The sequence below is a fragment of the Danio aesculapii genome, chromosome 8 (genome assembly GCF_903798145.1).
Source record: "Danio aesculapii chromosome 8, fDanAes4.1, whole genome shotgun sequence".
Lineage (NCBI taxonomy): Eukaryota > Metazoa > Chordata > Actinopteri > Cypriniformes > Danionidae > Danio > Danio aesculapii.
The window spans coordinates 4,945,893-4,973,392 of record NC_079442.1 but is presented as its reverse complement, the minus strand read 5'-3'; the positions used below and the strand labels follow the sequence as shown (position 1 = coordinate 4,973,392).

Sequence of the window (27,500 nt, the reverse complement as noted above, 5' to 3'; positions counted from 1 at the left end):
AGTGCAGTTTCAAAAATACCCGTGTTTGTTTGGACAGGGCCTGAAACTTAACTGGATAGCAAGCTAATCTGGCTTTAGGGTACAGGCTCCTGGTCACTTCCTGTGTTTTTTATTCAATGCAGTTTCTAAGCAATTTCTATATCTTTTTAATTTGGTGTCTTACAACTCAACTCAACTCAACTCAACTCAACTCAACTCAACTCAACTCAACTCAACTCAACTCAACTCAACTTTATTTCTAAAGCATGTTTAAACAATCCCAATTGGTATCAAAGTGCTGTCTAAATTCATATTAATTTGTAAGATCTTAATCGTACATTTTAGCACAATATTTTCATCCCCCAGTGAGAGATAAGTTTAGGGATGGCGTTTGGGGTATGCTTCCTTTTAAAATCCATCTTTTTACGAATTAAATTGCATGAATTTAAGCAAACTAGCCAGTTTTTTACAATGCGTAAAATAGATACGCTTTCTTTTTTGTCTAATAGGATAGATTGTGAAAGGGTTAGGTGTAAATATCTTCCATTATTGTTATTATTATTACATCCATATTCTATTTCAGTTGTAAATGTATCAACTGGACTGCAGTGGATGTTGGAGATATCGAGTACAGTACAGTAAATCTGCAGTCGGCAGGTCAAGGTCGCAGTGTTTCTGAGCCCATCGATGCTTCATTATTGTGAAGAGAACATTCAATATTTAAGTGCATTCAAGCACTTCACAGATATGGGATATCTATAGAGTAAAGCATAACGAAGGCCATTATAATGTCAATATATACGTACAAGGACACAATTTAATGATGACAAATGAGATGCAAATGAGTAGGCAATATTTACTGAACTTTCCTAGAAGTATTGATTATTTAAATCAATGGATATTTAAAGTATATGATTGGTTCGATACAAGGGACTAAAACATTTTGATTATCACACACACAAATGCACACACACAAACAATGTTAATTTTAGCATCTGTTGTAAAGTATTACGCGGTACGGTGGCTCAGTGGTTAGCACTGTCACCTCACAGCAAGAAGGTCGCTGGTTCGAGTCCAAGTTGGCATTTCTGTGTGGAGTTTGCATGTTCTCCTCGTGTTGGTGTGGGTTTCCTCTGGGTGCTCCAGTTTCCCCCACAGTCCGAACACATGCGCTATAGGTGAATTGAGTAAGCTAAATTGGCCGTAGTGTATTTGTGTGAATGAATGTGTATGGATGTTTCCAAGTACTGGGTTGCAGCTGGGAGGGCATCCGCTGTGTGCTGGATGGGTTGGCGGTTCATTCCACTGTGGTGACCCCTAATGAATGAATGAATATCTTTATGTTACTTTTATTTTAAGTTTTTGTATTTCTGTTACATGGATTTGGGTAGATCGGATACGCGGCCGGCCAGAAGTGCTACTGTATATGCACATTAATATAGCAGCATTATTTTATGATACTGTATAACAATAATTCATATATTTACAGTACTGTTTAGGGTTGGGGTGGGGGTAGGCCTTGAAAATACAATTTATTGGGTAATTTAATAGATAACGTAAATAATACTCTGTAAACTACTATTTTTACATTACAGTGACGGTTGGGTTTAGGGTTGGGGTGGGGGTAGACGTTAATAAAATACAATAAATGGGAAATTTAATAAATAATATAAATAATTCTCGTTAACTTCCGGCCACATCCATTTCCAATCTAGCAACAACTGTGCATTTGCCATTTTGTTCTAATTTAGTGCAATAATTGTCATTCCAGTACTTAAACTTACTTCAGTTAGTTACCATTAGCCGTGTTTCCATCCTAACTTCAAGTGAATCTTTTCAAAGTTTGCAGAAAATGGAAAAAAAAATCTGAAATGTGAATTAAGTGCATATGCAGCACATTTTTAGAGTGGCTGACTCTAGTATTGGTAACCTAGCAACCAACAAGGCAAGCATAATGAAGTCAGGTGTTTGTAATGCCTACAACCTCAAAGTTTCTTTGGCTAATGTATTTAGTCCAAAACCACCTCAAGAAACCTAAAAAAATTAAGGGATTTTTTTTTAAATGTGCTCATTCGTTTCCCATGTGTAGGAATTCTGCATTGAATAAACTAAATTGGCCGTAGTGTATTTGTGTGAATGAATGTGTTATGAAGCGGACAGGAGACAGAGGTAAGGAAACGTTAGGGTGTTTATTAAATGACAACAAGGAGCACATGAAGGATAGCCAGGAGGATCAGGAATGATGTTGGGGTCTTTTCCTCCGTGGCTGGGTAACAGGAATACACGAGGATGGACAGCACACACCAGATACAGCTGACAGAGGATGACACAGACTTGGAAGGACTGGAAGACAGGACGATTCGGGAGGACCAGGAAGACTAGGAGGAATACAAAGAGAACAGGTAAGTAAATCGTTTGTTTTAGCTGAGGATGACTACGCTGAGTGGTCGCTCAGTTGTCCGCTTTCGTCGAGACGAGCCCGGACAATGAGCGACTGGAGTGCTGTGCTTTTATCTGGTGCTCGTGAATGTGATGCAGCTGTGTGCTCATTAGAAGTCAGGTGATGGTGATCTTCGTGAGTGGGGATCGTGAGAGCCTGACCAATCCGTGACAGTACCCCCCTCCCCAGGGCCCGCTCCTGAGGGCCGACACCTCCGACGCCGTGGTGGTCTCCCTCTGCCTCTAGGCGCTGGGAACTCAGGGTGGCTCTCATGAAACTCCACCATGAGACTAGGATCGAGAATATCAGCTCTGGGAACCCATGTCCTTTCTTCGGGGCCGTACCCTTCCCAGTCCACCAGGTACTCCAACTGGCCACCACGACGTCGGGAACGCAAGATCTCCTTCACTGCGTAGACGGCTCCTTCTTCTAGGAGCAGTGGAGGAGGGGGTTCCTCTTCGTGGTCAGGCTCTGTGGAGGGAAGAACAGGATCGTGATAGGGTTTCAGGAGTGATACGTGGAATGTAGGGTGAATACGGTAGTGAGAGGGTAATTGTAGTTTGTAGGTGACGGGGTTAACCTGTTCCACGATGGTGAAGGGACCAACAAATCGGGGACTTAACTTGCGAGAGGGCAGTCGCATGCGTATGTCCCGGGTGGATAGCCACACCTTTTGTCCGGGTGTGTATCTGGGTTCTTCAGACCTTCTTCTATCGGCGGTTACCTTGCTTCGACGGACTGCCCTCTGCAGATGTTGATGAGCCTCGTCCCAGACTCTCTCGCTCTCCCGGAACCAGTGATCCACTGCGGGGACATCAGATGGTTCGCCATCCCAGGGAAAGAGCGGTGGTTGGAAGCCCAGGACGCACTGGAATGGCGTGAGTCCGGTGGAGGGTTGCCGCAGTGAATTTTGGGCATATTCTGCCCAGCCCAAATACTGGCTCCAGGAGCTCTGGTGACCACTGCAGAAGGTCCTCAGGAACCGTCCCACCTCCTGAATCTTCCTCTCTGTCTGCCCGTTGGTTTGGGGATGATATCCAGAAGAGAGGCTGACGGCCACACCTAGGAGCTTGAAGAAGGCTTTCCATAGACGTGAGATGAACTGTGGACCTCTGTCCGACACAATATCTTCTGGAATACCAAATGACCTGAAGACTTGATTAAAGATATTGTCGGCTGTTTCAAAGGCTGTGGGAAGACCTTTCAGAGGGATTAGTTTGACAAACTTTGAGAATCTATCTACGATGACTAGAATACAGGTATTACCTTCTGACGAAGGGAGGTCAGTGATAAAGTCCACTCCTAGGTGTGACCAGGGACGGTTCGGAATCGGCAAGGGATGGAGCTTTCCAGCGGGTAGATGACGTGGGCTCTTGGATTGGGCACAGTCCTTACAGCCCTGAACATATTGCCTCACATCCCTTGCCATGTTTGGCCACCAGAATCGTTGGGATACTAGCGAGAGAGTATTGTTGATCCCTGGATGTCCAGTGCCTAGCGAGGTATGTAAGGAGTGGATCAGATCTACCCGGTGTTCAGGTGGTATGAACTGCCGATGAGGAGGGCATCCCGGCGGAGCAGGGGCTTCCGGAGTGGCAACGACTGGAGGAGCGTTCCAGGTGATCGGACAAATGGAGATGTGTTCGGGAAGAATCTTCGTTGGGAGTTCTTCATGATCGTGATGCTCGTGTAAACGAGAGAGAGCGTCTGCTCTTAGATTCTTGGGTCCTGGACGATAGGAAATGGAGAAATCAAAACGTGAGAAGAAAAGTGACCATCTGGCTTGACGTGGACATAGTCTCTTGGCCTCTTTGATATATTGGAGGTTTTTGTGATCTGTGATCACCTGGAACGGATGTTTGGCTCCCTCCAACCAGTGACGCCACTCCTCCAAGGCTAGCTTGATTGCTAGAAGCTCCCTGTCTCCTATGCTGTAATTCTGCTCCGCCGGGCTCAACTTCCGAGAGAAATAGGCACAGGGATGCAGTCGGGGCGGTGTATCATGATGTTGGGATAATACTGCCCCGACGCCGGTGGTGGATGCGTCCACTTCCACCACGAAAGGAAGATTTGGGTCAGGATGAGTCAGGAGTGGGGCCCTTGTGAACTCCTTCTTAAGAAGGCGGAAGGCTGCGGCTGCTTCTTTGGTCCACTCCAGTCCTTTGGGTTTACCCTTGAGGAGATTAGTGAGAGGTGATGTAATCCTGCTGTAGTCCTTGATAAACCGTCTATAAAAGTTAGCAAACCCAAGAAACCTCTGGAGCTCCTTAATGGAAGTGGGTTCTGACCAGGATAGAACAGCCTCAATTTTCTTCCCATCCATACGTATACCGGTTTGGTCAATGATGTATCCTAAGAAATGAATCGACTTCTGGTGGAATGAGCATTTCTCCGCTTTGAGGTAGAGGTGATGTTCTCTCAATGTGTGTAGGACCTCCGCAACGTGTTGGCGATGTTCGGCCTCACTCCGGGAGTAAATGAGGATGTCATCTATGTACACTATTACAAAGTGGTGAAGAAACTCCCGGAGGACTTCATGAATGAAGTTTTGGAATACGGAGGGGGCGTTGACCAGACCGTAAGGCATGACCTCATATTCATAGTGGCCAGTAGGGGTCACGAATGCTGTCTTCCATTGGTCCCCCTCACGTATTCTTATCAGATTATACGCGCTGCGGAGGTCCAATTTAGTGAAGACTTTAGCTTCTCGGAGCTGTTCCAAAGCGGCTGGTACCAGAGGAAGGGGATATCGGTATTTTACTGTACCGTTATTTAGGACCCTGTAGTCGATGCATGGACGCAGCCCTCCGTCCTTCTTGGCCACAAAGAAGAAGCTTGAGGCGGCTGGTGATTTTGAGTGACGTATGTACCCCTGACTCAGAGCCTCCCTTATGTAATCTTCCATTGCCTGATTCTCTGGAAGCGAGAGCGGGTAGATCCTACCTCTTGGCAACTGGGCATCTGGAACTAGGTCGATCGCGCAGTCCCATGGCCGATGCGGCGGTAGCTGGGAAGCTCTCTTGGGGCAGAAGACATCATGAAAGGAGCTGTACTCCTTAGGAATGTGGATAGACTGCTTCTCAGGAGGACTCTCGACCGATGTTGTAAACAAAGAAATGGGGTTCCGACCTTGAAGAGGGAGATTTGGAAAACAGGTAGGTGTACATCCAGATCCCCATTTCTTTATCTCTCCTGTGCCCCAAGAGATGATGGGATCGTGCTTCACCAGCCACGGGCGCCCTAGAATGATGTCCATATTTGCACCCTCCAGAACCAGAAATTGAATCCTCTCTTGATGTAACAACCCCACTTGAAGAAGGATGTCTTCGCATTGTCGATGGATACGGGTCGAAGATCGAGTGCACTGGGTTATCGGTTGTATCTGGTATATATGCGAGGACGCCTCAGTACGTAGGTGGAGTTGACGACAGAGGGATTGGGAGATGAAGTTCCCTGCTGACCCGGAGTCGATGAGGGCTGTGACAAGGAGAGAAATAGAGGCAGTAGTTATTTGTACGGTGGTAGTAAGTGGTTTACATTGTTCAATATTCGTACTGAATACACTCACTGAAGTCCGAATGGGACGAAGGGGACACTCCATACGGGTGTGTCCACTGACACCGCAGTATAGACACAGACCCCGGGTCAGCCTCCTCTGTCGTTCCGCTGATGTCAGTCTTCCAGACTCTATTATCATGGGTTCTGGTTCTGGAGAGGCTGTTGACTCAGGCGATTGGAGGAGTGCAGACGAGGGGGTGATGGTGTCCTGTTGATAGGAACGGAGACGATCGGAACATCGGAGAGAATGTTGGATGAATCTCTCCAGACCCATAGTATCATCTAATGTGGCCAGCTGGATTCGGAGAGTGGGTTCCAAGCCGAGCCGGTACGTGGTCAACAACGATCTCTCATTCCATCCACTTGCAGCTGCTAGAGTGCGAAACCGGAGAGCATATTCCTGTGTAGATAGAGTACCTTGCTTTAGATGATACAGCTGCTCTCCAGCGGCTACTTCCCCATCAGAACGTCCAAACACCTCTTTGAAATACTCCGTGAAGGTAGTGATGGAATTCATGACCGGCCCGGCTTGGTTCCAGATCGTCTCAGCCCATTTAAGTGCAGGTCCAGAGAGTAGTGATACGATGTAGGCGATCTTTGACTTATCTGTGGGATATAGAGAAGGTTGCATTTCGAATATGAGGGAACATTGTAACAGAAAACCATTGCACTCCCCCGCTCCGCCTGAGTAGGGCGCTGGTCGGGCCATGGGACTGGAAGGAAGGGCCGAAGAAGAAACTGTGGAGGCGGAAGTGCTCGGTGCTGGTGGTGCGTTGGAAAGTGGAGCTGGTGGCTGTAGAATCCGCTTCAACTGGTCCACCAGCTCTTGAAAGTGATCGGGGGTGCTCATGTTGTCGTCGTTATTGGTCCGGGCTTCTGTTATGAAGCGGACAGGAGACAGAGGTAAGGAAACGTTAGGGTGTTTATTAAATGACAACAAGGAGCACATGAAGGATAGCCAGGAGGATCAGGAATGATGTTGGGGTCTTTTCCTCCGTGGCTGGGTAACAGGAATACACGAGGATGGACAGCACACACCAGATACAGCTGACAGAGGATGACACAGACTTGGAAGGACTGGAAGACAGGACGATTCGGGAGGACCAGGAAGACTAGGAGGAATACAAAGAGAACAGGTAAGTAAATCGTTTGTTTTAGCTGAGGATGACTACGCTGAGTGGTCGCTCAGTTGTCCGCTTTCGTCGAGACGAGCCCGGACAATGAGCGACTGGAGTGCTGTGCTTTTATCTGGTGCTCGTGAATGTGATGCAGCTGTGTGCTCATTAGAAGTCAGGTGATGGTGATCTTCGTGAGTGGGGATCGTGAGAGCCTGACCAATCCGTGACAGAATGTGTATGGATGTTTCCCAGTACTGGGTTGCAGCTGGAAGGGCATCCGCTGTGTGCTGGATGGGTTGTCAGTTCATTCCACTGTGATGACCCCTGATGAATAAAGGGACTAAGCTGAAGAAAATGATTGAATAAATGAATGAATGAATGAATATATTACTTTTATTTTAAGTTTTTGTTTTCCTATCACATCCATTTGGGTAAAGTCTAGATCAGATACGCGGCCGGCCAGAAGTGCTACTGTATATGCACATTAATATAGCAGTCTTATTTTATAACACTGTATAACAATAATTCATATATTTACAGTACTGTGACGGTTGGGTTTAGGGTTGGGGTGGGGGTAGACGTTAATAATATACAATAAATGGGAAATTTAATAACGCCAACGCCAACACAGGGAGAACATGCAAACTCCACACAGAAATGCCAACTTACCCAGCCGGCACTCGAACCAGCGACCTTCTTGCTGTGAGTTGACAGTGCCAACCATTGAGCCACCATGTCACCCTAGTCATAAATTGGTCTGTTAAAATGCCATTGAACTTTAAGACAAAATGAATGAGCTCTGATTGACTGATCTGAGAGCTGTCATTACTGAACTTCCGTTTGTCATTCAAACTGCACTCGGTATTTAGAGAGAGGGAGAGAGAGTGTGTGCTGGGGCTTGGAGGTGGACCTGCCCTCCCACCACATGCGCTGTTGCCATAGTTGCAAGCGTCAGAGTTATTCTGTAGCAGCAATGAATCATTCTCACAGAGCATGAATCACCATTAATCACACACACACACACATACACACACAGACACTTGCTTGTGTAACATGCGCAACATGCATCAATGCAAATATTTGACAAAAATAAAATACAGGATGTAGTTTGAGCAGGTATATGATGAGCATTGTGTTTTTGAGCATTCAATAAGGCTAAGTTCATTCTGTTGTACTGATACTCGTGTGTTTCACATGACAAACACACAGACTGCAGCTTACATCGGTTGCTAGTTCACTTTTTACTGCTTAATCCAGTTATATTCAGATGCATTCATTCATTTACTAGAATGAAAGGCACATTCAGCTAGCAAATTTACAAAACACTCTATGCTGTGTCCAGAACCCAACTGTAAGCTAGTTTTTAAAGGGACAGTTCACCCAAAAATGAAAGATGCACACTATTTGCTTACTCTCAAGTGATTACAAACCTTTATGTGTCTCTTTATCATGTTGAACACAAAAGAAGATATTTTGAAAAATGTTATAAACCAGTAACAACCGAAGGGTTAGTAAATGATGACATTGTTTTCAGTTTTGAGTGAAGTGGCCCTTTAATGACATTTAAATCATATTGTAGATTAGTCTCACTTCTTACTCTGCGGTGCAAGAAATGTATGGAGCTAATAATATGCCAAAAAATCTGAGTTTGAAATGTGTTAATCTGAATCATTGACAATTGTAATTTAGTAAATCCCCCACAAGTCCAAAGACGTGGTACAGGTGAATCAGGAAAGCTAAATTGTTCGTAGTGTATGTGTGTGAATGGATGTTTCCCAGTGATGGGTTGCGGCTGGAAGGGCATCCGCTGCGTAAAATTGTGCTGGATAAGTTGGCTGAAGTAAGCTGAAAAGAAAATGAATATATATATACTTATTTAAAAGAAGTTGAAAGAACACAATTTATATTTTTTCAGAGGGAACAAGTTAGTTATTTTTTTCAATCTACTTGTGTTAGGATAACATGAAGGAATTGTTTGGATCCCAGAATTTTTACAGTGTTTGCTGATAAATTAGTTGTAAATGCAATTATTTTTGCATATGACATGCTACAGATGCACATCCAGTATTGTTAGTGCTTGATTTGAAGTTAAGCAGCTTTAATAACTTAAATTCTTGCTTACTAAAACACCTTAACAATCTCTCTTTCATCTGTCGCTGCTTCTGCTTTTAACCTATGCTATGCTAAATGCTAACGTCATTTGATTGTTGTCTAAAGTTTGATTTGAAGTCAAAAATTATTATTTTCAGTGTTGGGGAAAGTTACTTTTAAAAATAATCTATTACAATCTTAAGTCACTTTGAAAAGTAACTATGTAACTAAGTAAAAGTAACTACTGTATGTAACTGTAAAAAGTAACTAAGTAAAAGTAAATTAGTAACTAAATAAAAAGTAACTGTAACTAAGTTAAAAAATAGCTATGTAACTAAAAATTAACTAAGTAAAAAGTAACTATGTAACTGTAAAAAGTAACTAAGTAAAATGTAACTATGTCACTGAGTCAAAAATAACTAAGTAAAAAGTAACTATGTTACTAAATAAAAAAACTATGTAACCAAGTTTAAAAAAAGTAAAAAGTAGTAAAGTAATTAAGTAAAAAGTAACTAAGTAAAAAAAACTGTAATAACTAAATAACTAAGTAAAAAGTAACTAAGTGAAAAGTAACTGCAACTAAGGACAAAAAAACTATGTAACTGTAAAAAATAACTAAATAACTAAGTAAAAAATAACTGTAACTGTAAAAAGTAACTAAGTAAAAAGTACTGTAACTAAGTAAAAAGTAAATAAGTAACTAAGTAAAAAAACTACATAATTAAGTAAAAAGTAAATAAAAGTAAATAAGTAAAAAGTAACTCAGTAACTAAGTAACAAATAACTGTAATAACTAAAAAATCTAATTAAAAAGTAGCTATGTAACTAAGTAAAATGTAACTGTAACTAAATAAAAAGTAACTATGCAACTAAGTAAAAAGTAACTGTAACTAAGTAAAAAGTAACTGACTAAGTAAAAAGTAAATAACTAAGTAAAAAAATATGTAATTAAGTAAAAAGTAAATAAAAAGTAAATAAGTAACTAAGTAAAAAGTAACTATGTAACTAAATAAAAAGTAACTATGTAACTAAATAAAAAGTAACTATGTAACTAAGTAAAAAGTAACTATGTAACTAAATAAAGAGTAACTATGTAACTAAGTAAAAAGTAACTATGTAACTAAATAAAAAGTAACTATGTAACTAAGTAAAAAGTAACTATGTAACTAAATAAAGAGTAACTATGTAACTAAGTAAAAAGTAACTATGTAACTAAATAAAAAGTAACTATGTAACTAAGTAAAAAGTAACTATGTAACTAAATAAAAAGTAACTATGTAACTAAGTAAAAAGTAACTATGTAACTAAATAAAGAGTAACTATGTAACTAAGTAAAAAGTAACTATGTAACTAAATAAAGAGTAACTATGTAACTAAGTAAAAAGTAACTATGTAACTAAGTAAAAAGTAACTATGTAACTAAATAAAAAGTAACTATGTAACTAAGTAAAAAGTAACTATGTAACTAAATAAAGAGTAACTATGTAACTAAGTAAAAAGTAACTATGTAACTAAGTAAAAAGTAACTATGTAACTAAATAAAAAGTAACTATGTAACTAAATAAAAAGTAACTATGTAACTAAGTAAAAAGTAACTATGTAACTAAATAAAGAGTAACTATGTAACTAAGTAAAAAGTAACTATGTAACTAAGTAAAAAGTAACTATGTAACTAAATAAAGAGTAACTATGTAACTAAGTAAAAAGTAACTAAGTGAACTTAATTCCTTCTCAAGAAAAGTAATGTGAAAGTATGTTATGTGTTTTGCCTTTTTTAAGATTAAGATTTTAAAAGTCACTTTACCCAACACTGATTATTTTCTTATATTTTCAGTTTTGTGTTAATTTATTATTAGACATTTGAGTTTTCACATATTGTTTTGTTTTCAGTCTCATTTGTTTGATTCATTATGTTCATGTTGTGTTGTGTTTTTTATTATGTTTTGGTTTCTCTTTAGGTTTTGTTTTATTTCACAATGTTCCCGTCGAGGTTGTGGCGAGATAAGAATGACTGCGGTCACACCAGACTGAACTGGACCGAATTTGTGGACCATTTTTGGACAGAGTTTTATTGCTGAAAACCATCAACATGCCACACCAAACTATAGCCAAATCAAACGATAGCTCATTTTAGCCAGGGTGGATTCTGATTGGCTGTTGGTTTCGGCAGTGGGGAACAGTGTGACCTGATGGAGTAAATGGGGGAATCCATCGGTGGGTTTGGAAGCTGCTAGAATCTGTGTCAGTGGGCAAATGAACCCTCAGAGAACAGGACAGATCGCACCCAAATGGAGTCGCTCATAAATGAATCATGCCAGATGGGTCTTTTTTCACCCTGTTCACACATTTAATGACCAGATAGCAAACTGACAGATGAACCATAAAGACTCGCACGCACCCAAAACAGACACGCATATGTGCGAAACCAGACAGTGTGCTCATTTGAACAAAAAAAACAAAACAAAACTGGTACACGGTGTCTTGTTTCATGTTTATGTATGGTAAAGATGAAGATGCAGTACTTTTTATGGTTTTTAGCCTGTTCCTAGACATGCGATTACTAAAATAATATCAGCTGATGCTCGGGTTGTTATTGCAAATTGTTATTAAAAAAGGATATCTCTAAAATATGCATCAGTAGAGCAGCAGAACAATGAGAACAAAGCTATTTACTCACCATTGTGGAGATACATGATGTAGATGACTTCAGTAGAACATTAAAGAAGGGTTTTGTTTCATGTTTATGTATGGTAAGATGAAGATGCAGTACTTTTTAAGGTATTTGTCTAGATTTCTTAGCCTGTTCGTAGACATGTTATTACTAAAATAATATCAGCTGACAGTCAGGTTGTTATTGGGCCTATTAAGACAGGATGTCCTTACGGGGTGTTCACACCAGACGCGGCTTGCGAATAAATCGCGCTATTCATGTGTAAATAGAAAAGTGAACATTTTGAGTTTACTCGCTTCTTTCACGTGTGAAATTCACTTCACAATAGATGCAGGTTTGCGTTATGGGCAGGGCTACTGTCTGTAAGGTAACTCTAGCATTGTTGCCAATCATACCTGAAAACATTGGGATGTGAAAATAAGAGATACGCCCACCATAATAAGAGATACCCCTCTCTAAAAAAATCCCTAAATTACTAAATTAGTTCTTCTGGAGTAACATAGTAATATGTTTTATTATTATTATTATTATTTACTAAAGAAAATAATTAAATTAAATTAAATTACAATTAAATTAGCAAAAATTTCATCTTATTAATATTAATAGCTATTATAAAAAATAGAATCAAGTTATCAAACCTCATTAATATTATCTTCACTGAATAAATGAAACATTCTGATTAAAGAGCAACAAATGAATCTCATTTATTTGGATTTTTTTTTGTTTGATTACATTAAATAACAGAGGTGTCACTTGAAAAATGCACACATCTGATGTTATAATGAAAGTATGCGATTGCTTGCCTAACCTTTTTTGCTTATTAAGGGCAAAATTAGTTGTGTTTGAAAAAACCCTCACCAAGATCGACATCTTTAGATGTTATTATTCTTAATTATGTGTCGCGTTTGAAGCCTAAATAAAACAAAAGCACAGAATAGATTCACATTAATAACAAGGGGCGGCCCCTGGTGGTTTGGCGGTATGGATTGCGTATAGAGAGGATCGGCTTGTTTATGTTTATTGCCACCCATCATTGAAAGATTAAAAATACAAGAGAAATACGGGAAAATACTTTTACGGGATGATAGCGGGATTAGAACTGTAAAATACAGGAGAATCCTGGGAAAAATGGGAGGGTTGACAGGTATGTTGCCAACTTAGTGACTTTGTCGCTATATTTAGCGACTTTTCAAACCCCCCAGCAAATTAAAAAATATAAATAAAAAAGTAAAATCGACTAGCCACAAATCTAGCAACTTTTTTGATGTTACTGGAGATTTTTATAGACTTCCATGTGTCCATACTGTACAGTTCCTATTCTTTTCAACGAGCTGCGGGCTTCAGAGCACTCACAGGCGGCGACCCAGTGTGAAGCATTTCCCTTGTACAGTTAAACCAATCTACTTCTCCTTTGTTTTAAATTTAACAATTTAATTTAACCGTTTAATCTTTTCTTGTTCACAATATTTTAGGGATACTTTCGCAACTTGTCTAATTTTATTTTGTCTAAGAGATTACTGCAAATTAACTGCACATCTATACTGTATTCAAACAGCAGTAAATTTAGTTAAACTGACATGCATACATGGTGGCGCGGTGGCGGAGTGGGTAGCGCTGTCACCTTAAATCAAGAAGGTTGCTGGTTCAAGCCTCGACTGGGCCAGTCGGCATTTTTGCGTGGAGTTTGCATGTTCTCTCTGCATTGGCGTGGGTTTCCTCCAGGTGCTCCAGTTCCCCCACAGTCCAAAGACATGTGTTATAGGTGAATTGAATAAGCTAAATTGTCCGTAGTGTATGTGTGTGAATGAGAGTGTATGGGTGTTTCCCAGTGATGGGTTGCGGCTGGAAGGGCATCCGCTGCATAAAACATATGCTGGATAAGTTGGCGGTTCATTCCACTGTGACGACCCATGATTAATAAAGGGTCTAAGCCGAAAAGAAAATGAATGAATGACATGCATATATAAAGCGTAGTGCAACTGTGAATACACCTTTATTAAACATAGGCTGTTAAACAAACAGAAACGGTTGAACATGATGACGTCAGTAATATGTAAATTGACATATGACGTAATTTAGTGACATTTGGCGACTTTTCAAGCAGAGCTCAGTGCCTTTTTATTGAAAATAGTTGGCAACACTCGACTTTAGTTTCATTGCTATATTGCTAACATTGATATTATTGAGAGAGTAGCTGTGTTTATGTGCTTTAGGAATTCTGAAAAACAGCGTAGATTTGTTCGGCGCCGTGTCTGAGTCCACTAGATCCTTCCAGAGGTGCACCTATCTCTGTGAGTTCATCAACTCCTCCAGAAACTATACCTGGATGATGGAGGCTTTCAGCAGTGCTTCATACTGGGCTGAGCCCAGTGTGATGAGCTGTTGTCCGGTGTCAACAGGAGGATTTCCCCTCAGCACACCAACAACAGGTGCTACCTCATAATCAATCTCCTACAAGAGCAAGCTTCTAAATGCTGTGCTGTTAACGCAGCGCAAATGTACGCTAAAGTTCAGATTTTCCAACATGAGCGATTCATGCGTTAAATTTGTAAATCGCTCAACTTGCGCTGCTTCATTTCTACAAATCACATAATTTGTGCCACCTCATTCACACGAAAAGTGCCACAGGTTGTGTAATCGCGTCTCTGCATTGACTTAACATGTAAATCACTCACGCCTGATGCTTTGTCCGCGTCTGCTGTGAATGCACCATTAAAGGGCCCATAGTTTTACCTCTTTTTATGATTTAATATTAATATTATGGCTCTTCTGAGTGTGCCAGTTTAGGTTCAGTTTAAAACACAATTCAGATTTTTTTATTATAATGTGTTTAAAAGTGTCATGTTGGGGGCGTGTCCACAGTTCGCTGATTTATGGGTGTTGCTTCACATGTAAATTAGTTTCGGCTTCCCGCCCAGCGTAACAAGGGGGCGGAGCCATGAGCTCACCCGCTCTGTGTTTGGGCAGACTGAGAGAAGGAGCAGGAGTGAGAGGATCAGCAATCAGTCGTACATATACGTCCCGGACACAGACCAAGCAGAAAGTACAAAATCATATGTGTCTTTGTACAGTTTTACAGCCAACTGTGTGCTAGTTTCAAGTACCGAGCTTGTACACAGAGACTAATAACCACGCACGCTGAATTAACTTTAACTGAGGCACCGGATGCGCCGCTCGAAGCTGCGACACGGCACACCAGACACTCTCTGTGGGGCGGCAGAAACATGAAGTGTCCCGAATTGCTGCGCCGTTGAGTGTACCCTGATAAAAACCTATGTTTAGAATTCTAAAACGCATGGCACAGTGTCAGGTACAGCAGCACCTAGTTAAGATCACAGGGAGCTTCTGTGATCGCGAGAAATGCAAACGGCTGAAGTATAAGGTAGACTCAATGAGAAGTACACATGTTTGCAAACCTACCTAAAGATACAACCAATAATTCCGATTAGAGCGACTCACGCTGAAAATGGCGGACATGAATCAACAAACTGAGGATATGATGACGTGCCTGTCAATCAATATTAGTGGGCGGGGGGACCGCTGTCCTACGTAAAGTTGCGCTCGATCTGAAAACCGCTCCAATTGGTCCACCATTTTTATGTTGTTAAATTAAAAAAAAAAAGCACTGGGTGTGTTTATATCACCCCAATATGACGGTCTATACACCATACATGCACATATGTCTGTCCTAACAGCTTGAAAAGTAGATTTTTTACCATAGGTGCCCTTTAAAGTAAACATGAAATCACTAACATTAATTTGCTTTCTTAAAGAGGTAGAGCACCAGAAAATTAAAACGACGCTGTTTACTCACCATTGTGGAGGTACCTGATGTAGGTGACTATTTTTGGCTTCCGTAGAACATTAAAGAAGGGTCTATCTGTGTATATTGTGTAAATAGTTTTTTCTTAATATGCTACATTACAGACATAACAATCCCAAGTTCGTCAGCAGTATACTATATGATGTATTGTTCTTTCTTTAAATGACAATGCTGATTAAGCTTAAATTGTCTTTCAAGACATCACAAAAACAAACAAGAGACGGAGCCACATTTAATAAAAGCTCACTGCTTCAAGTTTCACATATGCTTCCTTGTGTCTCTACATTATCGTTGCTTCATTCATCCAAACAGAAACGCTGTTCAACACACATTAAAACATTTAAAGTGGAGGTGGAGGAATTTCCTCTTTTGCCCCCTTCTCCTACACTCGTTCTCTATTTTTCTCTCTCACACACACGCAGTTGCAGACAGTAGGCGTAATGCAGTATAATATTACAGAGCACAGAAACACAGTGAATGACTTTAAAATGATTGACATAAAATATAAGGTAAAGTTAAAGGGGTTTCTGTGGCGCTCTTTGAAAAACCATACGCTCTTCAGAATCTAGTTTTTGTCTCATTTGAGCAAATCATGGCAGAAACTCAAGCAGCTTCACCACAGCGGGACAGTTCATCAGTGTTTGTGGGGAAAATAGATCAGCGTTTTACATCTGGACAGGTCGTTGTTTAAGAAAAAGCAGAATGTTTCTGATTTATTAAGGTTAAAAGAAGGAAACAGTTTAGGTTTGTTCTGTAGACTCTGAAGTATCGACGATGAAGTCAGAATTATTAATGATAGTGGTAGTTTCAGATATTTCCCAAATGATGTTTAACAGAGCAAGGGATTTTTCACAGTATTTCCTATAATATTTTTTCTTCTGGAGAAAGTCTGATTTGTTTTATTTCGGCTAGAATAAAAGCAGTTTTCAAATTTTTTTAAAAACATTTTAAGGTCAATATTATTAACCCCCTTAACAACATTGTTATTCGATTATCAACAGAACAATCCACTGTTATACAATGATTTGCCTAATTACACTAACTTATTTAACATAGTTAAGTCTTTAAATGTCACTTTAAACTGAATACTAGTATCTTGAGAAATATCTAGTAAAGTATTATTTACTGTCATCATGGCAAAGATAAAAGAAATCAGTCATTAGAAATGAGTTATTAAAACTATTATGTGTATGTGCTGTTCGTTAAACAAAAATTGAGGAAAATTACTTTAAAGGGGTTCATAAGACTGCCATAACACATTTATAACCATGATATATACTGTCATTAAGTGTTATTCGCTTAGTTATTTCATTTTAAATGCAAAGGTGACATTGTTTGAGATGTTTTTATGACCTCTCTTCATCTTTGTCATGACATCTTGACATTACTAAGACAACACGACTTGTCATAAATCTGTCATAAACATGACTGTCATGAGGCCATTTTAATTGTGTCATGTATATATATATATATATATATATATATATATATAATTAAATATAAATCATATATTTCTAATCACTTTTTTCAGTGAAGCATACTGAATTTGTCATTAAAAGTGTTGATACTTTGTCAAATCGTTTTAGAACAGCTTCATTAATGTTTAATGATATTTTAAAGATACATTATACCATTATACTAAAAATATTAACGAATTTGACATTTCTGATACAATTATAATGGCTTCCTGACATGCTTGTCTAGGAAAGATTGTTATTGTTATTGTTTATTTAACACTTAAAAGTAAAGGTACCAAGAAGAACCACAAGGGAGTTTTCAACGGCCAAAAGAAAGGTTTTTATTTTGGTTCGGTGTGTAGAACATTTTCATTAACAGTTTTTTCGACTGTAAAGACTTTTTTGGGTTTTTATAGAACCATAAATGTCAGTGAAAACCTTTATTTTTAAGAGTTTGGACATTTTAAGGGGTTAGTTTACCCTAAAATGAAAATTTAGTTAGTCATTACTCACGTGTAATTTAATGTCCTTTCAATACCCTGTTCATCTTTAGGACTAATTTAAGCTATGTTTACATGACAACAATGTAGTCAAAAACAGAAATGTTTTCCCCTTGCATTTAAAAAAATGTTTACGCTTACACAACAACTTTGTCAAAACAATCCTCATTTTACACACCCATAAAAACGGGCAAAAATGCTGCATCACATCTCAGCATGCACACAATGTCATGAGACATCAATATTAGGTTAGATTTAGGTCATGATGTGGGGTGACAAAAATTCAATGTCTAGCCAGCGTCCAAGGACAACGTTATTTTGACGTCCAATAATGACGTCAAATGACATTGATATTTGGTTGATTTTAGGTTGTGTTGTAAAGTGACCAAAATCCAACGTTAAGCCAACATCCTACACCAATGTCAAATTGACGTCAAATACTGACATTTATTCGTCAGGTATGGCAACCAAAATCCAACATCTGATAGACGTCATAGTGGTAACGTCCACACAACATCAAGCTGTAACATCATTAGATGTTGATATTTGGTTGATTTTAGGTTGCGTTGGAAAGTGACCAAAATCCAGCATCCGTCCAAAGTTGGACACTGACGTCGGTCTGAGATAGAATTTCGTCAACCCGATTTGAAAAATGCACTCAGAACACCTCAGCAACAAGTTCTGACTGGCACGTTTTCTTCAGAATCTGGCTGTAACTGTAGACCTGCTTCATAATGATGAAAAAAGGGTGTCTAAATAAATGAAGCATGAAAGAAAAGTCTCTTTACAGACAGCTTATCCTTTATTATAATCTCCTGTATTCCTATTTCACTAGTGTGATTTACTGTACAACCCCCCTCTCTGACATCCTCCTTGGCAGTTTTATTTCAATGGTTGTCGTCCTCCCTTCTGTTCACAACATCTGTTCCCTCAAAATTCTATTCCTGAGAGCCACAATCCCTTCTCTGACCCCTGCGAAAACCGCAAATGTTTTCGTTTTCTTTACTCTGAAAATATCCAGATGGGCTAATGTTGATTTCAAAGTCGAGACAAATCTCTCAACAGCCAAGTATACTTGTGAACGAGTAGAGTCTCACCTTTGGACTCCATGAAACAGTGAAGATGCTGAGTGATTGGTTTCAGTTTAAACAAGCATCAGTGTGATGACGCGTGGATAGAAAAGAAAATCATTAGTATTGTCACTTTAAAAACGTTTGGCTTGATTCAACTGTAACATCCTGGTTACTTTATGTTTGGATAGAAGGATTGTTGATGATTTTACCAATGTTTTTGCTTGAATATCTAGCCATCTGTGTTGTCTTTGGATGTGTTCAAAGTGAAAGGCTCAGGAGGGAATGTTTGGACAAGAAACCCACCATATGCCTCTTGCTGTTTATTATTTATTTCGAAACTGTTATTTTTTTATGAAATAAGTAAAAGGAATTTCAGTAAATGTTATTTTTGATATTTATGTCACGATCACCAGTGATCTAACCCTTAGAGATCGCTGCAGAACATCATCACCATAACTAAAAGTCTGCCACTGATATGACCTACAACTCCCATCATCCACCCCACACACACCTGTTCCGGATTAATAATGATTGCACACACACAGCTGGAAGCTTATCAAAGACTGATTACACAGACTATATATATTGTTCACATTCTCCCACACACATGGTTGAGTCTTGTTGTCATTTACCTGTAACATTACAAAGCTTTCTCTTGGTTAAGTCTTTCTGTGTTTCTTGATCCTTGCCTTGTTTCTTTGTTTATGCTGTTTGCCGCCTGTATTGACCTATTTGCTTGTGACCTCGACTACGCTTCTGGATTACCCTTATGCTCCTGTTTGACCATTGCCTGCCTGATGATTTTGAATAAAACTGCATATTGGATTCTCATTCTGTTCTGAATTCTGAAAAAAAAACTGTGTTACAGTTTCTACACAATTGTTTAACAGCATTTTTTGTCAACATAGACCATTTTTCCTCCGATAAACACTGTTTTTGATATTTACAATCATCACAGAATCCTGAAATAAAAGGATAGTGTTTTCTGCAAATGGTTAAACATTCTTCTTCCTCTTGAATACAATATATATACACATATATATATATATTTATTTATGAATATTAAAATCAGAATGGAGTGCAACCCAAAAACCCATGTATAACACATGTACTGGATCTACAAGTATACAAAATATCAGAGAAGATGTTTTCATTTCTTTTGAGTGGGTTTTGAGTTGGGCTGAAAATGTTTTGTGGACCTGGCAACCCTGCACTTAAGATGTTTTCGTTAGAGAATCCTGAAAAAAAGGATTGTGTTTTCCGCAAATGGTTTAACAGCATATTTATTTTTAACAAAGACAATAATTAGAAACATTGAGCATCAGATCAGCATATTAGAATTTATTTTAAATGGTCATGTGACACTGAAAGCAGATGTGTGCTTTTCCCGCACAATTTTGTCAATGTAATTGTCAGAAAAACTATAAAGTTGTTGTGTTTTTTGTTTGATTTTCTTTAGATACTTTCATTAGGTGTCGCAGCCATCACAGAGGTTTCTTCCTCTCAAATACAAATATAAAAAATATTGTTAATGGATATTGAAATCAGAAAGCATTCCTGGCAACCCAAAAACCACTGGAAGCGAGCAAGTAAAACCACCTAAAGTCAGAAAGTCAGTCAGTACTTTACTACATATTCTGTGTCTACAAGTAAACAAAATATCAGAGAAGATATGGTAACTTTTCATTCCTTTTGAGGGGGTTTTAAGTTATAATTGGGCTGAAAATGTTTTGTGGATTTGGCAACCCTGCACTGAAGACGTTTGTTATCCAAAGTGACTTAAAAAAAAGATTATAAAAGAAACACTTCAAATGATGCCAGTCAGTTTAGCTGTTAAAACGAGAGGGGTCTGGATGTAGACCTGGTGCAGTGCAATCTGAGCTGCATCCAATGCTTTTTAATGGGCTCACCAATCCCCACCTCTAACCCTACCCCTCACAGGGACGTCACTAGCTCCATTGAGTGCGTTGTGTCTGACGTTGCATCGCTGAGTGATGCAATCTCAGCTTGCATCATAAAGGCTGCATACAGATACTATTGATTTAAACATACACACACACACACACACACACACACACACACACACACACACACACGCATACATAAAGTGTTTGAGTGTTTATAAGAAAGTGTCTGGTGCATATGGAAAGGAAAAACCCAGCAGGCACAGGACGTCAACATGAAGTCAGACTGACGTTGTATCCCAACATCGTGGGACGTTGCATTGTTTGGAAATGAAAATCGGTTTGACGTCAGAATTCAATGTCAGGCCAACGTCAATGTCCAACGTTGGCTAGACATTGCATTTTAGTTACTTTCCAACACAACCTAAAAACAACAGAATATCAACGTCTAATGATGTTACAGCTTTATGTGTGGACGTTACCACTATGACGTCTATCAGACGTTGGGTTTTGGTTGCCATACCTGACGAATAAATATCAGTATTTGACGTCAATCTGATTTTGGCCCGACGTTGGATTTTGGTCACTTTCAGACACAACCTAATATCAACCAAATATCAATGTCAAATGGCGTCATTATTGGACGTCAAAATAACGTTGTCCTTAGATGTTGACGACCTAAATTTAAGCTAATATTAACGTCTTATGCTGTTGTGTGTCTGCTGGGAAGAAGACTGGATTACTGATACTAAAATTTCAGCTTTAAGTCACCGAAATGTTTTAAAAATAGTTTCAGTTATACCTTTCAATATTAAATTTTAATTTTCATCAAATAAATGAAGCCTTCAGTAATAATAAAAATATATAATTAAAGGCTCCAGGTGGAGGATCTGCCAGTGATGATGTAGAAGAACCATTTTCGGTCCCAAAAACCTTTCAGCTTAACAAAGTTCTTAGTCTGAAGAAGACTTCAATCATCTAAAGAACTTTTCCATTATTTATGACTCTTCTTGGAACCTTTGACCCACTCGAAAACCTTTATTTTGACAATCCGTCACTGAGACTCAACAGTAGTTTCTCTGCACTGAAATGAAGTGAAGTGGCTCTCAGAGCAGCTTTATCTTCATCAAGTGAGATGACACACACTAAATACATCTCAAGTCTCTGTTTTTTAAACAAAACCATGCTATTTATTCACACACACGCATGTGCAGACACACATAACATGCAGACATCAGTCCTTTTGTTGATTAAGTGTGAATTTTGCTTATCTGACATTTGGATTAATTCCACTTTTGATCATCTGTTCCTTCATAATACATTTATTCATTAATTTTCTGTCAGCTTAGTCTCTGATTTATCAGGGGTCGCCACAGCGGAATGAACCGGAAACTAATCTGGCATCTGTTTTAAACAGCGGTTGCCCTTCAAGCCGCAACCCAGTACTGGGAAACACCCATACACTCTCCCATTTACACACACATACAGCCAGCTTAGTTTATTTTTTAGTATAGACTGTGAGGGAAACCGGAGCACCCGGAGGAAACCCTCGCCAACTCTGGGAGAACATGCAAACACAGAAATGCCAACTGGCCCAGCCGGGACTCGAACCAGTGACCTTCTTGCTGTGAGGTGACAGTGCTAACCACTGAGCCACCGTGCCACCCCTTATAATACATTCATTTATTTTATTCCGTTTAATAATCTGGGGTCACCACAGCGGAATGAACCACCAACTTATCCAGCATATGTTTTACACAGCGGATGCCCTTCCAGCTGCAACCCATCACTAGGAAACATCCATACACACTCACACATATACACTACGGACAATTTAGCTTACTCAATTCACCTATACCATATGTTTTTTGGACCCAGATGAACATGGGGAGAACATGCAAACTCCACACAGAAGATTGAGGCTCAAATCAGCGACTTTCTTGCTGTGAGACGATTGTGCTACCCACTGCGCCACCGTGCTGCCCCTCATAATAGAGTTAAATCCAATTTTAATTTTAAAATTAGTTAATGTTCAAGTTATTTTACCGACATCTTAGCTGTTTGTGAAAGTATACACTGTTGTGTGTTGGTAATTTGTTGTAAACACAGCCCTGCTCGCCATTAAATATGCAACATTATGTGTTAAATATAAGCGAGATCTGAGAGCACAGTTTATTTTTAACATTCTGAATTTAGCTTTTACAAGGGTTTAGGATAGATTTTCATCTCAGACCAGTGAAGAAAACGTGCATGCGATTCCTGCGAAAGAATAGGAGAGTGTTTTCCATCGCCACTTGAACTTCCTGTGACCTTGAGGGTCTTCAGACAGAAGAGGGGCTGCAGTTTTACTGTCACACGAGAGCGCTTCTGGCCTCTTAAAAATAGCAGCAGCCATTAAAAGCGAGAAAAACAATCAATCTCTGTTATTTTTGGGAATATGATATTTGGCTCTTCGTGTTCTGGCCTGAATGTGTGTGCGTGAAAGACCGCAGGGGTCCCGGTTAGCACTGCTGTGTAACCGAAATCCAATCCGGAAAACAATCCATCCGCCGCTGTCCTCTCTCAACGCTCTTCCCTTCCCAGCTCTCATCCATCATCCCATCCCTCCATCCGTCTCTCCATCTCTTCTCATTAACTCCTCTGATCGATAGATCACTTCCTCTCTGCTGGCCAGAAGGAAACAAGAGTTTAAGAGTGCGCAGCAGCCGGATTTCCTTACCGGATACACCAACACAATCTCACGGCAATTCGTAACTTTTTGATTTAGTGGCTAATTTGCTTGATATCGTACGATCTAATTCACACAATTTAGTACGATTTGCTCACCCCCCAATAACGGTTGGGTTTAGGGGTGGGGTTTGGTGCCACGCCTCCTTTTTAAAATCGTACAATTTCATACGACTGAACTCGTACGAATAGCCACTAAACTGACAAAACGTAAAATACTTACGTTTTCTCGTTTGATCAGGCTGGATACACACACACACACACACACTCACACACACACACACACATACAAACATGTACAAGAGCAGAGTAGGTGCCACTATCCACTATCCACTTATCCACTATTTCTAATATAAGGATGGAAAAATCCGCTTTGCGCCGTGGCGCATGGTCTAAAAGGGTTGAGCTTATTTTCTTAATGAGTTATAGGTGTGTTTTGAGAATAAACTAATTAGAGTCTCATCTCCCATTCCCTTTAGGAGTCAGTTGCGTCGCGCCATAGCGCATTTGCTATTTACATGACGGACTTTGTAAGTGTAAAAACTTCACTATAGAGAAAACAGTTAAACAGAGCATCTACAGAATGAGAATGGGAGATGAGCCTCCTCATTGTTTACTGTCACTTTCACTCTCGTGGATAGGGAAAGTTCTTGTAGGCACAGACATCCATTAGCCTATAAATAATTAATTTTGTTTGTTAAGCGCAAAGATTTGTTTCAAAACTATTTCTAAATTCAGTTCTAATTTCCAGCAAACGAATAAATAAACAATAATAACGAAGTGTGTTAAAAAAACTGAGTTATATCCTAATACACATGCTATGCCCCAAATGGTCTAAAACCTGACTGGTGGGCAAATCTAAGCTTGTTTTTAATAAAACAAATATAAATATGCATATAATAAATAATACTGCTCATAATGATAACATTATACAAAAGCAAATTGTTATGAATAAACTGAAAAAGCCCCTAGAAAATACTGTTTTGTAATATTTTAATCCTTTATACTTATATATATCCTTAATATTTTAATAATTTTTCATATATAAAGATATTTGCGTATTGCTGTACATCCTTGTTTGTATTAAGCAATGTGTAACGGAGGCGCACAACTAACGCGCTCTACGCTGGACTTTAGGCCAGCATTGTTCTGGTCTATTGAACAGACTATTAAAGTTTCTCAAAATAGCAACTGGTCAGTAATGCGCCTCAACACGCCTCCTTTTTTAGATCAGAAGGCCTATGGGCGCACATATGAGCGCAAATGCATTTGCTATTTAAACAGCGTGGCGCAAAACGTCAAAATGACTCCTGCGCCGAGCTGAAACTAGCAAATTACAATTGTATCGCGACTTGTGCCACATTGCGCCGGCTGTATAGTAGGGCCCATGCTACTCAAGCCAATTTTCCAATTTGTGTGAAAAACATGAATTTGGAAGTATTTTATCATACGTTTTTTTTTTTGTCAATAGTGTAAAATTGCTGCTTTCCCCCCCCAGAATATCCAGCCTGATCTCACGAGAAAACGTAAGTATTTTACGTTTTGTCAGTTTAGTGGCTAATTCGTACGAATTCGTACGAGTTCAGTTGTACGAAATTGTACGATTTTAAAAAGGAGGCGTGGCACCTAACCCCACCCCTAAACCCAACCGTCATTGGGGGATGAGCAAATCGTACTAAATTGTACGAATTAGAACGTACGAATTCGTACAAATTAACCACTAAATCAAAAAGTTACGAATTGCCGTGAGATTGTGTTGGAATATTTTGTTTTGTGTTCAACCGAAGAAAGCAATAAAACTTGAATGTGAGTTAGATGTTCATTTTTGGGTGGACTGTCCCTTTAATAAACGCTGGTGGGAAAAGAGTCAATCTCTCCTTTGACTGAAGCAGTGAGCGGATCAATTTAACATCAAATTCATAACAAATTCATCCTCACTCACTCAGTGCTTTTCTGAACCACAGTCTGTCTTTTCAACAGTATAAAGACTTTGCATCCCAAATACATTCCTTACTGTTATTACACATTGATCGAAAACCAGCAGGTTTAATCACACCGAACAACACAGAAAATGTCTTTTGATGCTTTGTGGTTTGTGAGTGAAAAAAAAACTGTAAAGGTTTTATACTGCAGGGACTAATTGTACCCTATTAAAAAGAGTGACATCAACCTTTTCGTAGACTTTAATCTATGTTTACTAGCACCGAGGTCTATATTACAGTATACTACCTCTACATTAAAGAGCCCATATTATAGATGAAATAGGGTCATATTTAGGTTGTAAGGGTCTCCAACAACAGTCTAATATGCATGCAAGGTCAAAAAACACTTTGATGGTCTTATAAACTGCATTTATTTTTACCTAATTATCCCAGCGACTCCCATATGAATCGTTCAGCGATTCATTTGTTCCCAAACCCATCCTCAGCGCGAAGCTAATCTGCGCTGATTGGACCGATGACAGCCTGCTGCGATTGGTCGACAACACTGACAGGCTTCAGCACGAGGCAGAGTGAAATGCCCAGCTGCTAATCTACAATATAAAAGTAGTCACAGTGCACACACGCTTCATAGTGGATTTTGGCTGCCAGTGGGTGAATGTAAACAGACGATGGACTAGAAAATACTGACAACTATTTTATTGAGCAAAAAGTCCAAGAACTGGCGAGGAGGTCACAGTCTTCTTGCTCTTTTCTCACACACACACACACACACACACAGGGCCTGCGCGTCCATAGAGAAGCGGCTGAATAGAGAGGGCGCGGCGCTCAGTTATATACGCGAATACCCGTGCGTTACACACACGAGGAGACACAGACACACACACACACACACAGAGGGCCGGCGCGTCCATAGAGAAGCGGCTGAATAGAGAGGGCGCGGCGCTCAGTTATATCCGCGAATACCCGTGCGTTACACACACGAGGAGACAATAATATTGAGCTGAAATATTTTGAAACTTGTCCGTTGCATGTGTGTAAGCAGCTGACGATCCGCAATCAAAGCGGCACGCGTCGCGTTTTCAACGTGGCTTTACACGCGATATGAGAATATAAAGAGTTAACCTGATACAGTACACGCTGTTACAAGTAACAAAACACAACTAAATACATCATGTGCAAGCTAGAGTAAACGAGGCAATAATTTTAATCGCACTTACTTACACTTGTGAAATGGGGGTAGAAACTGATTCATGATGCACTGATCCATGTTCTGACAGTCTATAATGATCCTTCCTTTAACAAACTGATGAAGTCTTCTTTGAAAGCATATAGTTTTCAGAAGCACTTAGAACTGCTCAAGGCTGGGCTATAATGCTGATGTTTCATCTTTGATTAGACTGTCCATAATATCCATCTGCACAGCGTGACTTCATTCGACCAGTGTCTGTGTGTGTCTCTGTGTGTGTGTGTGTGTGTGTGTGTGTGTGTGTGACTTTTTTTTTCTGTTAGTGGGCGGGGCCGCAGGTTTCAAATCTCCCGGGTTTGCGCGCCCAACTACTTGTGTTTCGTAGCTGCGTCATCGCGAAACACCTAATGACTCGTTATCAAGACGACTCGTTTGAAGCACTATGAGTCGACTCTTTTATAGATGAATCAATAGTTTTAAACACTGTACACTTACAGATTTAAGCCTTAGCTGGATATTTCACTTTACTTAGAGCTATGTTACACACTACAGGGAAGGGCATTTTCAAAAACCCATAATATGGGCTCTTTAAGGATTGCTTTTTGTCAGAACAAGCTGTTTTCTGGCTTGTGATTGAAGCTAAGCCTTAAAGGGATAGTTCACCCTCTCAAAAAAAGAAATTGCTCACTATTTACTCGTCCTCAGGTGGCTTTGACTTTTATTTTCTTCTGTTGAACTCAAAAAGAAGATATTTTGAGGAATGTTTCGGAAGCCAGGAGTTATTGATATTAAAAGTAAAAAGATATCATGGAAGCCAAAGATTGCCGGAATTTAACATTTTTCAAAACATCTTCTTTTGGGTTCAACAGGAGAAAGACACTCAAGCAGGTTTGGAATATGTGGAGGATGAGTAAATGATGACAGAGTTTTCATTTTGGGGGAGAATTATCGTAGCCACAAATAAAAATGGACTCACAAATTACTCCATCATGTGGTTTTAGGCCTTTATGAGTTTCTTTTTTTTCTGCCA

The 27,500-nt window shown here is 39.5% G+C and overlaps 2 protein-coding genes across 2 annotated transcripts in view; one reads left to right on the top strand and one right to left on the bottom strand.

Annotated features, from left to right (window-relative positions):
* ntrk2a (neurotrophic tyrosine kinase, receptor, type 2a) overlaps positions 1–27,500 on the top strand; it is a 122,591-nt gene that overhangs the window by 50,606 nt on the left and 44,485 nt on the right. The window lies entirely within an intron of this gene.
* Positions 6,848–27,500, bottom strand: part of antxr1a (ANTXR cell adhesion molecule 1a) — a 370,977-nt gene continuing 350,324 nt past the window's right edge. The window contains exon 18 of the mRNA XM_056463050.1: positions 6,848–7,089. Coding sequence (XP_056319025.1) covers positions 6,904–7,089 — 186 coding nt within the window. The 3' untranslated portion in view covers positions 6,848–6,903. The remainder of the gene's footprint in view (positions 7,090–27,500) is intronic.